The 13,532-nt window shown below is 36.7% G+C and overlaps 1 protein-coding gene across 5 annotated transcripts in view; it reads left to right on the top strand.

Moving 5' to 3' along the window:
* The window catches only part of LOC6638028 (neurobeachin), a 160,205-nt gene extending 149,536 nt beyond the window's left edge, over positions 1-10,669 (top strand). For 3 of the 5 annotated variants that reach the window (XM_047011173.1, XM_047011172.1, XM_047011171.1), the window contains 8 exons: positions 2,681-2,790; positions 3,208-3,396; positions 6,173-9,110; positions 9,187-9,360; positions 9,450-9,713; positions 9,819-10,015; positions 10,109-10,260; positions 10,381-10,669. In XM_047011173.1, coding sequence (XP_046867129.1) covers positions 2,681-2,790; positions 3,208-3,396; positions 6,173-9,110; positions 9,187-9,360; positions 9,450-9,713; positions 9,819-10,015; positions 10,109-10,260; positions 10,381-10,471 — 4,115 coding nt within the window. In that variant the 3' untranslated portion in view covers positions 10,472-10,669. The remainder of the gene's footprint in view (positions 1-2,680; positions 2,791-3,207; positions 3,397-6,172; positions 9,111-9,186; positions 9,361-9,449; positions 9,714-9,818; positions 10,016-10,108; positions 10,261-10,380) is intronic. The other 2 variants (XM_047011175.1, XM_047011176.1) reach the window with 1 other exon arrangement.
* Positions 10,670-13,532: the final 2,863 nt, after the last annotated feature.

Genomic DNA, 13,532 nt, shown 5'->3' with positions numbered 1-13,532 from the left:
GCATAATTCTATCAACTGTTTGCGGCACATTATTATTAATCGAAAGAAGATTAAGGCGTATTAAAGTATCAAGTTGAAACAAATTGATAAAATAAAATTCCCATTTGTTTTCAGTTTTTTGATTTTCTTGTTTTTCTGTTGCATTTCACTTTCGTTTGTCCTTTTTTCACAATTTTGAAATGCTTTAAATAGTTCAAGAATTATCCTTTTTGTTTATTTCTTTTTCCTTTTGCACAATACAGCGCACATACAATACATAAATACATAGATTTATGGAAATTCATGATTCCGTTGATTTTTTTTCTTGTTCTACATTCAGTTGGTTTTTTCTTTATGTCTACCGATTTTTGGTTGCGCATGTTGAAAGAACAAAATTTTTTATTTTGTTATACCTATATTTTGAATTTGATTTTCGTAAGAGAAATAGCAGCAGCAGCAACGACAGCGGCAGCTACAGCGAAGTCGACGTTGGCTAATTTGTTTTACACACATATGTATGTGTATGTGTGTGTGTGTGTGTGTGAATATATGTTGATTCATGTTCGGAAGGTGGCAAATGTGCAGTAATCGATTTATGCTCTTAAAAAGTGCAATCTATCTTCGTAACACACCGACTCACACACACACACACACAGACGCACCAGATACACATTCATTCATACTTATGCTGAACTTAATGCTGCCCAGCCACAAAATGACAGGAGCAAACAGAATTTTTTGACAGATCCAGGCGGCTTTTACATGAGGCCAAAACTAGAAGAACTTACATACCATGCGACTTCTCCTCTTTATCCTGCCCCTCCTCATCGTCATCACACTCCTCCTTCTTCTTCATTTGGCTTTTCCACAAGCTTTGTCAGCAGAAATTTCATTCAATTTTTCTTCATTTGCCACTCGGAGCGAACGAGATGGACACACAGAGAGAAAGAGATAGAGAAAAGGCCATCAGGGCCATGAAGCGCGAAAAGTTCTTTTCCTCTGCAATAAAACATAATTCGTTAATTTTACATTTTATGAAAATGAATTACATGAAAATTATACAATTTGCCATCCATACATATACATGAAAATGTGTTTGTCTGTGTGTGTGTGCGCATAAAATATTTCACCGACAGGCCATAAAATGGCATTCGGCACGCCTGCAATTTTAAAAATTGCCTCTGGACATGGCCATACCAAAACGTGTATTCAAAAAAAAATAAAAAAAAAAACCTTAACGAAAAAAAGCAACAAAAGAGAAAAGTGGAGTAAGAGAGATTGACAAAAAGTTTTCCATTTTTCTTTGTTTTCTATTTGTTACACATATTCTATAAACAAAAAGTTGATGCGATAGTATATAATAATTATTCTTTTGATACTTTTCATATGATATGAAAACACTTCAACTATACTTTGTTGTTCAAAACCAAAAAGCTCAGTTGAGACATTTATTTAAGAGAACTCTTTAGAATCAATTAAATACCCACTTAATTTTCATTGAAAAGTCTATAATATTATCTTATTATTACTTATTAGTACTATCGGTTGACTGATATAACAAATGGATATACGGGTACTAAACATGTATATATTCCACAACTTCTTGTTCAAACGCCTTTACGATTCCCGATTTTTTGTATAGAGTATTATGCCAAGAAAAAGGACTAAATATATATGTAGTATTGACCAGCAAAAAGCTGGGGCAGCCTTTCCATTATTATATTAATGCCAGCGACAGAAATGTAAATTAGTCGCAACAATAAAAGAAAATGAAAAACGGAGCGGGGATAATTTAAAACCGAATGAAAAAAATGTAGAAATGTGGCAAAAGGAAAAGCGACAAAAAACACAGTTTATACAACTGTTGGAGCCGATAAAATCTTCCAAATGTTGTACAGAAGTAATTTGTGGTGCTCCCTCTATTTTCCACACTTTCTCTTCCTTTTCTATCTGTACGCTTGTGTGTGTGTGTGTCTGCTATGAAAGGAGGTTGGGGACGGCGTGTCGGAAAAATTATTGCAAAAGCCGCAACAAAAACCTGAGTGGAAAAAAGTGTAACACACTCATAAATTTCAATTAAGCCACAGCGAAAAAAAAAAATAAACAGAAAAAACCTAAAAACGAATGAAAGGAACGAGAAAAATAGTCAAAATGTTAAAGAAGGTTAATTTGCCGGGGATAAACGCAGACTGACTGCAGAGAGACGTAGAATAGAAATTCCCCATACTAATTATTACCAGATAGGAGAACGCCAGTAGCTAGCAGTTAAAAAAAGAACATTTTTTAAACTCTTAAGGCCTTATACCAAATCGTTATTTCTGCTATCAACTTTAATACGGATTTTGGATAAATTTTTAGATGGACAGATTGATTGAATGTGAATCTCGAGAATAAGAACAATTTATACATAGATGTATAGTCATACCTAAGAGTGAAACTGTTTTTAAATAAAAAGTATGTGTGTATGCGAATGTGAGAGATTAATGTCTTAAAATTAAATTTATAAACTATTGTTTTTTCTATGAATTTAATTTTAAATTTGTTTTGTTAAAGCTTTTCCAATTGACAATTATTTACATAATATATTCCAAGTATTTTTGTATTGTAATGAGACCTATTGAAAGAAAAAATCAATTTGAATGACCAAAAACTATGCCACATTAGGCCACAATTTAATAATGCTTCATTCTCAATTCTGCAGGTGCACGCCAAATTCAGGACAGCGACTATGAGATAATCGTTGTCGATGAGAACAATCCCTCAGTGCTGGCCGATAATGATTCACATTCCAGTGGACCGCCATCGATCAAGGTAAGAATTTGTTTCTTATATATGAAATCGTAAAATTGCTACTTGTCTACATATATATATTAAATATACCTGTATATTAATCTATTTGGTTAGTTAAGGTTTATGAGAGAAAAAAAAGAAAGTAAAGCTGCAGAAGCACTTTGCATGTTTTAGTTAATTCATAATTCAGTTGAGTGAATGTTTCATATACATAAATATATAAATATATTAATTTATATGTGTGTATGTGTATTTACATATGCATATATACATTATTCAGTGTGTATGTGAACTTATTTAGTAAGTTAAAAAACAAAATTTATCATTGAACTAATTTTCTTAACTAATTTGAAACAATACAACAACAACAACCTTCATTTGCATGTATAACAAAAAATTTTCGACACTTGAAATCAAAAATCAATTGAATTTAATCAGACATCAACAACAACCACAACAACAACCGCTCATAATAACAATAACAACACTAAGACAACAACAACAACAACAACAATAACTGCTACAGCAACAACAACAACAACAACTACTACAACCAAAGATACAATTAAAATTCAACAGCAACCATTGTCACCACCCAAGCCAATGGTGCCACAAAAATTGCCAAAGGTAAAAAAAACCGACATCAAAGAAACATCAAAACCAACAAAAATGTATATTCATTCAGATGATGCAAATAATTTGTGTACATGTCGTAACAGCCACAAAAAAACCCACCACCCAAACAAAAAAAAGAAAAACTCACCAATCAATCCACTAACTTACTTAATTACTCACTAAAAACACCAAAAACCAAACTCACTTCTTTACTCTAATTCACTGTGAATTAAACTATCAAATTCCATTATATTTTTACTAGCACCACATTAATGGGCAAAATGTTGACGCACCACCACCACCACGAACCACCTCGAAACACTAATCATTAGACCACTAATACTAACACTAACATAGTGCTTCAATAGCAATACGAAAGCATTATCTAAATTTTCATGAAATTTGCATTGTTATTCCTTGTTTAATTAGTGCACTACCAAACCACCATCACCCACCATCAAGACCCACCTCGCCTTATTCACACATAAATCTATAAATATTTATTGCATTTTCAAAATATTTGCAATTTCAATTCACATTTTCGTCTTTGCTTTTTATTCATAAATATGGCATTTCCATTCCCTTTGTTTGTCATTAGTTTAATTTTAAATTGAATTCAAAAGTTATTAACGAAAACAATAAAAAAAACGAAACAAATAACTTTACTAATTGAACAACAGACGAAACAAATTATGGCAATAAATAAAAATCGATTATAAACAAATTCAATCAATATTTGCGAACTGAAATGGTTAATACTTTAATAGAGCTGGAGAGGATAATGGATTAGTTGGGAGGCAAATAGCTAATTGAATTGTCATCAGTTAAAAAGCGCTTGGAAATAATTTCTATGTAACACAAGTTGATTTGAAACTTATGCATAACTCGATTAGTTATGCAAATGAAAAAAGTCAACCTTATTAATTGATTGAAAAATCAAGTTAATAATGAATTTAAAAGCAAACATTGTTATACATTTGATCAGAAACTCTAATTCGCTCACTTAGGCTGACTAATTTTATTTTTCTAAAATTCAGCTTTAATACCAATTAAATTCTGGTCAATTCAACGAGTGCAAAAATGTAACAAAACAAAAATTCATGTCCAGATTTTTATATATTTAAAGTAATATAAGTTAAAATTAAAAACTCACTCGCCCCAAATAGTATGCTATAATTTTTTGAAAAAAGTATTTTCGGTATTTATTTTTTTTTAATTCAGAAAAAACTAATAATCAAATGTTAAGAAAACAATGTTAAATGGCTTATTTAGTTAGATTTCGGTTTAGTCCAACGATAGCAATCAAAAAACCTAAACATAAAAGTGAAGATAGAGGTAGTTATTTAGGCATTTGGTATTTGCTGTTCCATTAAATTTATTCCACTTCACTTCGTTGGATACCAAACATAATTTTACCCCCACTTGTACATTCCTTTCGATTTCGATTTGTATGCAAGTTATATAAAGTATATATGTAACTTTCTCACTCCCTCACTCTGTATTTCTGTCTCAGTAATCCGATTTATGTGCGTATGTATGTTTATGTAAATGTAAATGCTAATGTAACCGTAGATATATGTAAATGTATGTGTTCTATGTATGTGTGTGTGTGTGCCAAAGTGTGTTTGTGTGGCAAGTGCAATTAGTGAAATGTGCCTACAATATGTAGCCCCATCAGCATCCACAAGCCGCATTTTTCTTGGCATCTCCCCACACCCCACTCAATTTGTAGCCTTCATTTTTTTTGCGCTCCGGAAAATCGCCTTTCCCTTAATGAACTCTGACATGGTGTGAGTCTATGAGTGTGTGTGCGTGTGTGGGAACTTCAAACTCCGTCTATACTGCCCTGGGTGCGGAAGGTGTATGCATATATATCAACTTTTGACGTGACCAAGATGAGAAGAGAGAACGGCCAACTGTGGACTGTGCTGTGGATATTGGGTTACTCCACAGATTTCAATGGGGTTTGGGACTGCTTTTAGGTGCCCAGTGGTGGAGTGGGAGAGGGGGAGAATGGACGGGATTCCGGCAAACAAAGAGGCGATTGATTTCATGTTGATGACATGCTGTACGCAAGCAACAGCTGAGGACATACACCTAGTTACACTTTTGGGTTTTGGGGTTAACATGCATCAGGCGACTCCTTTACCCTAACTTCCATTCCATATGTCTGTCGACGACCCCGTCGCCGTTGCCATCTCCGTCTGTCTGTCATTTTGCTGTTGTATTTGACAGTTGACATTTGTCAAACGCTTAACAAAATTTGTCATATGCCAGAGCCATTTTCGTTCCATTCCAGGAAGTTTTGCCTAATGCCTGGAACTGCTGCTCTTGCTTCTGCTGCTGCTTCTGCTGATGCTTTTATGCAAATCACTTGACAAACTGTCGCCGTGGTTGGGCATGGCCAAAAACCGAGTGACAGAATGGACAGAATGGGTTGGGTGATGGTTGGGCTGTTAAGGGGGTTGGGAGTGTAGGTGTTAGAGGGTGATGACAAATGCATCATGTGTTGACACGGCGGAAACTCAGTGTGGACGGGGGATGGGAGGGTTATTTTGATTTATAGTCCAATGTCCATAATTAATGCGCAAATGATAGGCAGAGAGCACGCACACACACTGGCACATACACAAGCACACCCACACATCAGCACACCTGCCTAGAGAGTTGACATTTCCCACATCGATTGCTTGAGCATAATCTGCGATACACTTACCATGACTTCATGACCATGACTACAACTATAACTTCCATTACTGTTATCTCTGTCTAATCCAAAATTCTTTAGAGTGTCGATTCGGATGTTGGGTCTTTGAACATGAATTCAACCGAAAATGAAGTGCCAGAGGTGGAATCATCTAGCGAAATACTGATCGATGATCATAAGCCAAGCAATTCCAATGATGAAAGCTGGACGGATGTCAATTTGAATGAAGATGCTGCCGTTCAAGCAGCTAGCGCTGGCATGGTTGTCGGCTTAGTTGATGCCAATAGTGCTAATGCCTCCGATATGGCAAAACATGATGGGATTGTTTCCGGTCAGCAAGGATCTGCACTCCATCATTCACAGCATCAGCAACATCAGCAGCATCAGAGTCAAGAGCGTGGCGATAAGCCGGACTCGGAAATCTCTGTTGTTCGTGTACCCGATGGCTATGGATCTTCAACTGGCGCGGGTAGTGGTAATCCCGGCGGTGTCGGTGGCCCTGGTTCTGGATCTGGAAATGACATAAACACCAATAACGCCATGGTCCAGCGTCCACGGGCCGATGAGTTGCCCATGAAGGCACCCGCCTTGGTGGCCCAATTGCCATTGACAACACCGTCCCGTGAGGCCAGCCTTACCCAGAAATTGGAAATCGCTCTGGGTCCAGTGTGTCCTCTTTTGCGTGAAATCATGGTTGACTTCGCACCATTCCTATCTAAAACACTTGTGGGCTCCCATGGCCAAGAGTTGCTAATGGAGGGTAAGGGACTGACGACATTCAAAAACTCGCATTCGGTGGTAGAGCTGGTCATGTTGCTCTGCTCACAGGAGTGGCAAAACAGTCTGCAGAAGCATGCCGGTCTCGCTTTCATAGAGCTAATCAATGAGGGTCGTCTACTATCCCACGCCATGAAGGATCACATTGTGCGCGTGGCCAATGAAGCGGAATTCATATTGAATCGCATGCGAGCGGATGATGTCCTTAAGCATGCCGATTTTGAGTCGCAATGTGCCCAGACTTTACTAGAGAGACGGGATGAGGAACGCATGTGCGATCATCTGATAACAGCAGCACGACGCAGAGATAATGTGATTGCCAGTCGATTGTTGGAAAAGGTTCGCAACATAATGTGCAATCGCCACGGTGCTTGGGGTGAAGGTAATGGAAATGGCAGTGGCAATGCCAGCAGTGTCAGTGTTACAAGTGGACAATGTTCGCTTTTGCCAAAGAGTACGTACTGGAAGCTCGACGCCTGGGAGGACGATGCCCGTCGACGCAAACGTATGGTTCAGAATCCACGCGGTTCTTCACATCCGCAGGCCACCCTGAAGGCGGCGCTCGAGAATGGAGCACCCGAGGATGCCATTTTGCAGACGCGCGATGAGTTTCACACACAAATCGCCGTGTCGCGAGCACATCCATCATCTCAGCATAGCGGCGAACTATTGGACGATGCCGAACTGCTTATTGAGGATCGGGAACTTGATTTGGATTTAACTGGGCCCGTGAATATTAGCACTAAGGCACGTCTAATTGCCCCCGGATTGGTTGCACCAGGCACTGTGTCCATCACCAGCACTGAGATGTTCTTCGAGGTAGACGAAGATCATCCAGAATTTCAGAAAATTGATGCCGAAGTGCTTAAGTACTGCGATCACTTGCATGGCAAATGGTATTTCTCCGAAGTGCGAGCCATTTTCTCGCGTCGTTATTTGCTGCAAAATGTGGCACTTGAGATATTTCTAGCCAGTCGTACCTCCATTCTGTTTGCCTTTCCCGATCAGCACACGGTGAAAAAGGTCATTAAAGCATTGCCCCGTGTGGGTGTTGGCATTAAGTACGGAATACCGCAAACCAGGCGTGCCTCAATGATGTCACCTCGGCAATTAATGCGCAACTCTAACATGACCCAAAAATGGCAACGACGTGAAATATCGAATTTCGAGTATTTGATGTTCCTTAATACAATCGCTGGACGGACATACAATGACCTCAATCAGTATCCCATCTTCCCCTGGGTGCTGACCAACTACGAGTCTAAGGATCTGGATCTCAGCCTACCTTCGAACTATCGCGACCTGTCGAAGCCCATTGGCGCCTTGAATCCATCGCGTCGTGCCTATTTTGAGGAGCGCTACGAGAGCTGGGATAGTGATACGATTCCGCCTTTCCACTATGGCACTCATTATTCGACGGCCGCTTTTACGCTCAATTGGTTGGTCCGTGTCGAGCCTTTTACCACCATGTTCCTGGCCCTACAGGGCGGTAAATTCGATTATCCCGATCGATTGTTCTCTTCTGTATCATTGTCATGGAAGAATTGTCAACGCGATACATCCGATGTAAAGGAACTGATACCCGAATGGTACTTCCTGCCAGAAATGTTTTACAATTCATCTGGCTATCGGCTCGGACATCGCGAAGATGGCGCTCTGGTCGATGACATCGAACTACCGCCTTGGGCCAAGAGCCCGGAAGAGTTTGTGCGCATCAATCGCATGGCCCTGGAATCAGAGTTCGTATCGTGTCAACTACATCAATGGATCGATCTGATATTCGGCTATAAGCAGCGAGGTCCCGAGGCCATTAGGGCGACTAACGTGTTCTACTATCTCACCTATGAGGGAAGTGTTGATCTAGACGGAGTTCTCGATCCGGTGATGCGTGAAGCAGTCGAAAATCAAATACGCAATTTCGGACAAACTCCTAGCCAATTGCTAATGGAACCCCATCCGCCACGTAGCTCGGCAATGCATTTGTCGCCGATGATGTTTAGCGCCATGCCCGAGGACTTGTGCCAGATGTTAAAATTCTATCAGAACTCGCCGATCATACACATATCGGCCAATACGTATCCGCAACTATCGTTGCCTTCGGTTGTGACTGTCACGGCTGGCCATCAGTTTGCCGTGAATCGATGGAATTGCAATTACACCGCCTCCGTCCAGAGTCCCAGCTATGCCGAGTCACCGCAATCGCCGGGCTCAAATCAGCCGTTGACCATTGATCCTGTTCTTGGTAAGTTATCATGCCCCACCATATTTTTCTCTTCACTCGACTGGAACGTGTCTGTTGTGTTTTTTCTTTGTGTTAGCTGGCCATGGAACGAATAATAATAGCAATGCAGTTAGCCGGCGTCACCTGGGCGATAACTTTAGTCAAATGCTAAAGATTCGCTCGAATTGCTTTGTGACCACAGTGGATAGTCGTTTCCTGATTGCTTGCGGCTTTTGGGACAATAGTTTCCGTGTATTTGCCACCGAGACGGGTAAGTGTACACACTCACACACAATCCCAACAGACACCCCCCTTAACGATTCGTATCCCTTTGCTATTTTCCTTTTTTTATATTCTCAGCGAAAATCGTTCAAATTGTCTTCGGGCACTTTGGTGTGGTCACCTGCATGGCCCGATCCGAATGCAATATTACCTCCGATTGCTATATAGCTTCAGGCTCCGCTGATTGTACAGTTCTACTATGGCATTGGAATGCGCGCACCCAGAGCATTGTGGGTGAGGGCGATGTGCCAACACCTCGTGCGACTCTAACTGGCCACGAACAGGCAGTCACCTCTGTGGTTATAAGCGCTGAGTTAGGTCTGGTAGTGTCCGGTTCGACAAGTAAGTGAAATCATCTAAAAAAAAGCCAGTTGTGTATAGAGAATACAAGTTTTGAACGTCCAATATTCTTTTCATCTCTCCCTATTTGTCTCGCTATCCGCTTAGACGGTCCTGTATTGATTCACACAACATTTGGTGATCTATTGCGCTCACTGGATCCGCCGGCTGAATTCCATTCACCCGAATTGATAACAATGTCCCGGGAGGGTTTCATAGTCATCAACTATGATAAGGGCAATGTGGCTGCCTATACCATAAATGGTAAAAAGTTACGCCACGAGACGCACAACGACAATCTGCAGGTATTTACGAATGCAAACGAATGTCCCTTGAAATGCATTTGCTAACTCGTTATCTTTTCGGTGTTGTTTCCCATTTTGCTACCCCATAATTAGTGCATGCTGCTTTCACGGGATGGTGAATATCTGATGACAGCCGGTGATAGTGGCATTGTGGAGGTATGGCGTACCTTCAATTTGGCACCACTTTATGCCTTCCCCGCCTGTAATGCGGGCATACGTTCGCTGGCCTTAACGCACGATCAAAAGTAAGTGAACCTACAAAATTGTCGCTAATGATTTATACTAAAAAAATATATATGTGAAGCAAATTATTATTAATTATTAATACACTTCTCTTCTGTTTTATTTTTTTATGCATTTTACAGATATTTGCTGGCTGGCCTCTCCACTGGCTCGATAATTGTGTTCCATATTGATTTTAATCGGTGGCATCATGAGTATCAGCAGCGCTACTGAATGGATTGATGAATGCGAGAAGAAAAAACAAAAAGCGTTAATTTGCTAGTTAACAAAGCTGAATCAAATATAGAGAAAAAAAAACAACCTAAACTCAACATAACGAGTAACGAGTGGCGAGTGCAACTGATAAACAAATACAAGCATGTAACAGGCAGAAGGTAACGAGTGCATTCGTCTCTATTATTATTATTATTATTACCATTACTATTATCAACAATTTTTTTTTTTATAGACATTTTACAATTTCTAGGCTAGTAAGCAAACTAATTTTTTTGTCTAGTTATAAATTACGCATTCAACGTGTTGGTGTGAGCGAGAAAAACATAAACAACACAAAAAAGAAAACACAAAAAAAAAACGAAAATAAAAACTTTTTTTTTCTAGCATTACAAACAAATAAATATATATTTAAATATAATTATAAAAAAAAAAACAACAACCGGAAAGTGAAAACATACTAAACGAAAGAACGCAAAGGCTTAAGTAAGTAGTTTAAATAGAACAGAATAGACGAGAATAAAAATGAGTGGTAGAAAAAGAGAGGCAGATGGTAACCGAGAGAAGGAAGAAAGAGAGTTAGTGTTTATAAAACGCAATAATCAGTTATGATAAATCTAGTGAAAACGTTTTCGAAATAGATGGAAAAAAAAACCAAACAAAACCGAAAACACAATAAAAACACACATAAACAAACACACACACAAACACACATACAAACACACACTTATACAAAATATAAAACAACAAACGCAACGACAACACAAAATGAAAATAATGAAAATGAAACTAAGTGGCCAAAAATTAACAAAAAATAAAACAAATAATTAAATTAAATAAAAATACTTGATAACAAAAACCTACAAAAATAAAGCCAATTTATGAAAGATTACAAAAAAAAAGTTAATGATAAAATAATGCAAATTTTGCGATTAGCGCGCAATTTCAAATTCTAATTGCAGACAACAAAAAAACCCGATGCATAGGTATAAAGCATGGCAAGATATTTTAAAATATATATAAATAAATACATAAATATACATATATATAAATAGCACACACACACACACACGTACACAATAACAATACATGACTTGCAAAAAAAAAACGTTAGGCAAAACTTATCAGCCAAAGGCAAAGATTTCATTTTCGAAAAAATTAAAGAAACAAAAAAGCAAAACAAAATTGTGAGCACACTTACCAAAATATCATAAAACATAAATTTATAAATTTCATTGCGTCCAAAAAGATATAAAAATCGTGAAAAAGGCCTATTTGAAGCTTAAGTATATCCTTCCCTCCCTATCTACCCCTTTGGCCCGCCGCCTCATAAACCCCAATTTAAGCGTGCTAAATTCAACTTTTGGCTTACCCAAAAACAAAAAAAAATAATTCCCTAACATCAAACGTCCACGAAAATTGAGATATTTACTAATACATGCATATAAATTTACTTAAATAAACATAAATACGTACGTATGTATATGTATTTAAATACATTTATAGAAGATCTGGCAATATTTCAAATTCAGATTCAGAATAATAAAAAGAATGGCTTTAAAGATCATTCCACTCATCATATTCGTCTTGAAAAATAATTATAATTGTTTAACCTTCTGTTGCCAGTGAATTTATTTATACATATGTATACATATACATACATTACGAATATAAAACATTTTAGTTTTCAATCTTAAATATATTTTGCATTTTGCAATTGGCATTCGATTGTCTGGAAGACAAACCATTGTTTCTCAATTCCATCCCTGGGCAGGCATACCACATTTGCACTTAATGTTTAAATTTTGTATATAAACATATATATATATATATATATACATATACATATATATATATATATAAAGTTCTTACAAAAAATAATGAAGTATTTCAAGTATGTAACTTGTGGACAGATATCTTGATAAAACAATTAAGATACAAATAAAACAAATAAATTATAATATAGTTAAATACGATTCAACACACAATCAGAATAATCAAAGGTTAATCAAAATGCTTGTGTGGCTGTGTCTCTGTGTGCGTGTCCGTGTGTGTGTATGAGGTTTACTTGAGAGAGTGTGTGTGTGTTTAAATTATCAAATGCTGTCCACATTTTGCAAACAATTGCAGTTTTCTGTTGTATCTTTTTTTGTGTACATAATCAGATCAATAATTAAACGATTTCCTTTGAGACTACATTTATTTCTTTTGTTTTAATTTTGAATTTTTCGTTCCTTTTCAACAAGTCGACAAAAGAAAAGAACGGATAAGCTATGTATTAGTAATTTAAATGTTGTACATAACTTAAGGAAAAACACAAAAAAAAAAAACAAAAAAGGGAAAATAAAACAAAAAGAAGAAAAATTAACCTAGCCTAAAGGTATTTTTAAAAAAGAAAATGATAAAAAAACAACAAAAAAACATTAAAAAATAAAAAACTAACTAACTAAGCTCAGCCAAAATATATATGCAAAAAAACAAACGATTTAAATCAAATAAAAATTTAAAGTACTAAAAAAATGCAGCAGCCAACTACAACAGTTTTTTTTCTAAATAAATAATGTTTAGCTATAATGAAGTAAATAAATAAATTTAACAAAAGCAAAACAAAAACTAAAAACAAAAAAAAAATATATATAACATAAAGTAAAAAATGCGAGCGCCAACAATTTTTAATTATGCACTTTTTATAGACTATAATGAAACTAAAAACAACTTAAATTAAACCTAAAAGATAAGCAAAAAATAAAAGAAACAAAGAATAAATATTGCAAAAGGAAAACCACAAAACACAAAAAGAATGTAATGCGAACATTTAGTAGAATAAATAAATAACACGATAATGCGAAATGTTTTTAAAGAAACAAACAAAAAATGGCTGACAGTTTTAAATTTATACAAAATAAAATTTGCAAAAAAAAAAACAAATAATACATAAAAAAAGTAAAGGATGATAAACTTCGGCAAACCGAAAGCTTAATACCCTTGCATGCTCGATTTTCCAATATTCCGATATTTAGTAAATGCAATTGAATTCAATATTTTTTTATTTTTTTTTTTT

The sequence above is a fragment of the Drosophila willistoni genome (assembly GCF_018902025.1).
Source record: "Drosophila willistoni isolate 14030-0811.24 chromosome XL unlocalized genomic scaffold, UCI_dwil_1.1 Seg141, whole genome shotgun sequence".
In the NCBI taxonomy this organism is placed as follows: Eukaryota; Metazoa; Arthropoda; class Insecta; order Diptera; family Drosophilidae; genus Drosophila; species Drosophila willistoni.
Note: the sequence above shows the minus strand (reverse complement) of the source record. Positions and strands in the feature narration are given on the sequence as shown.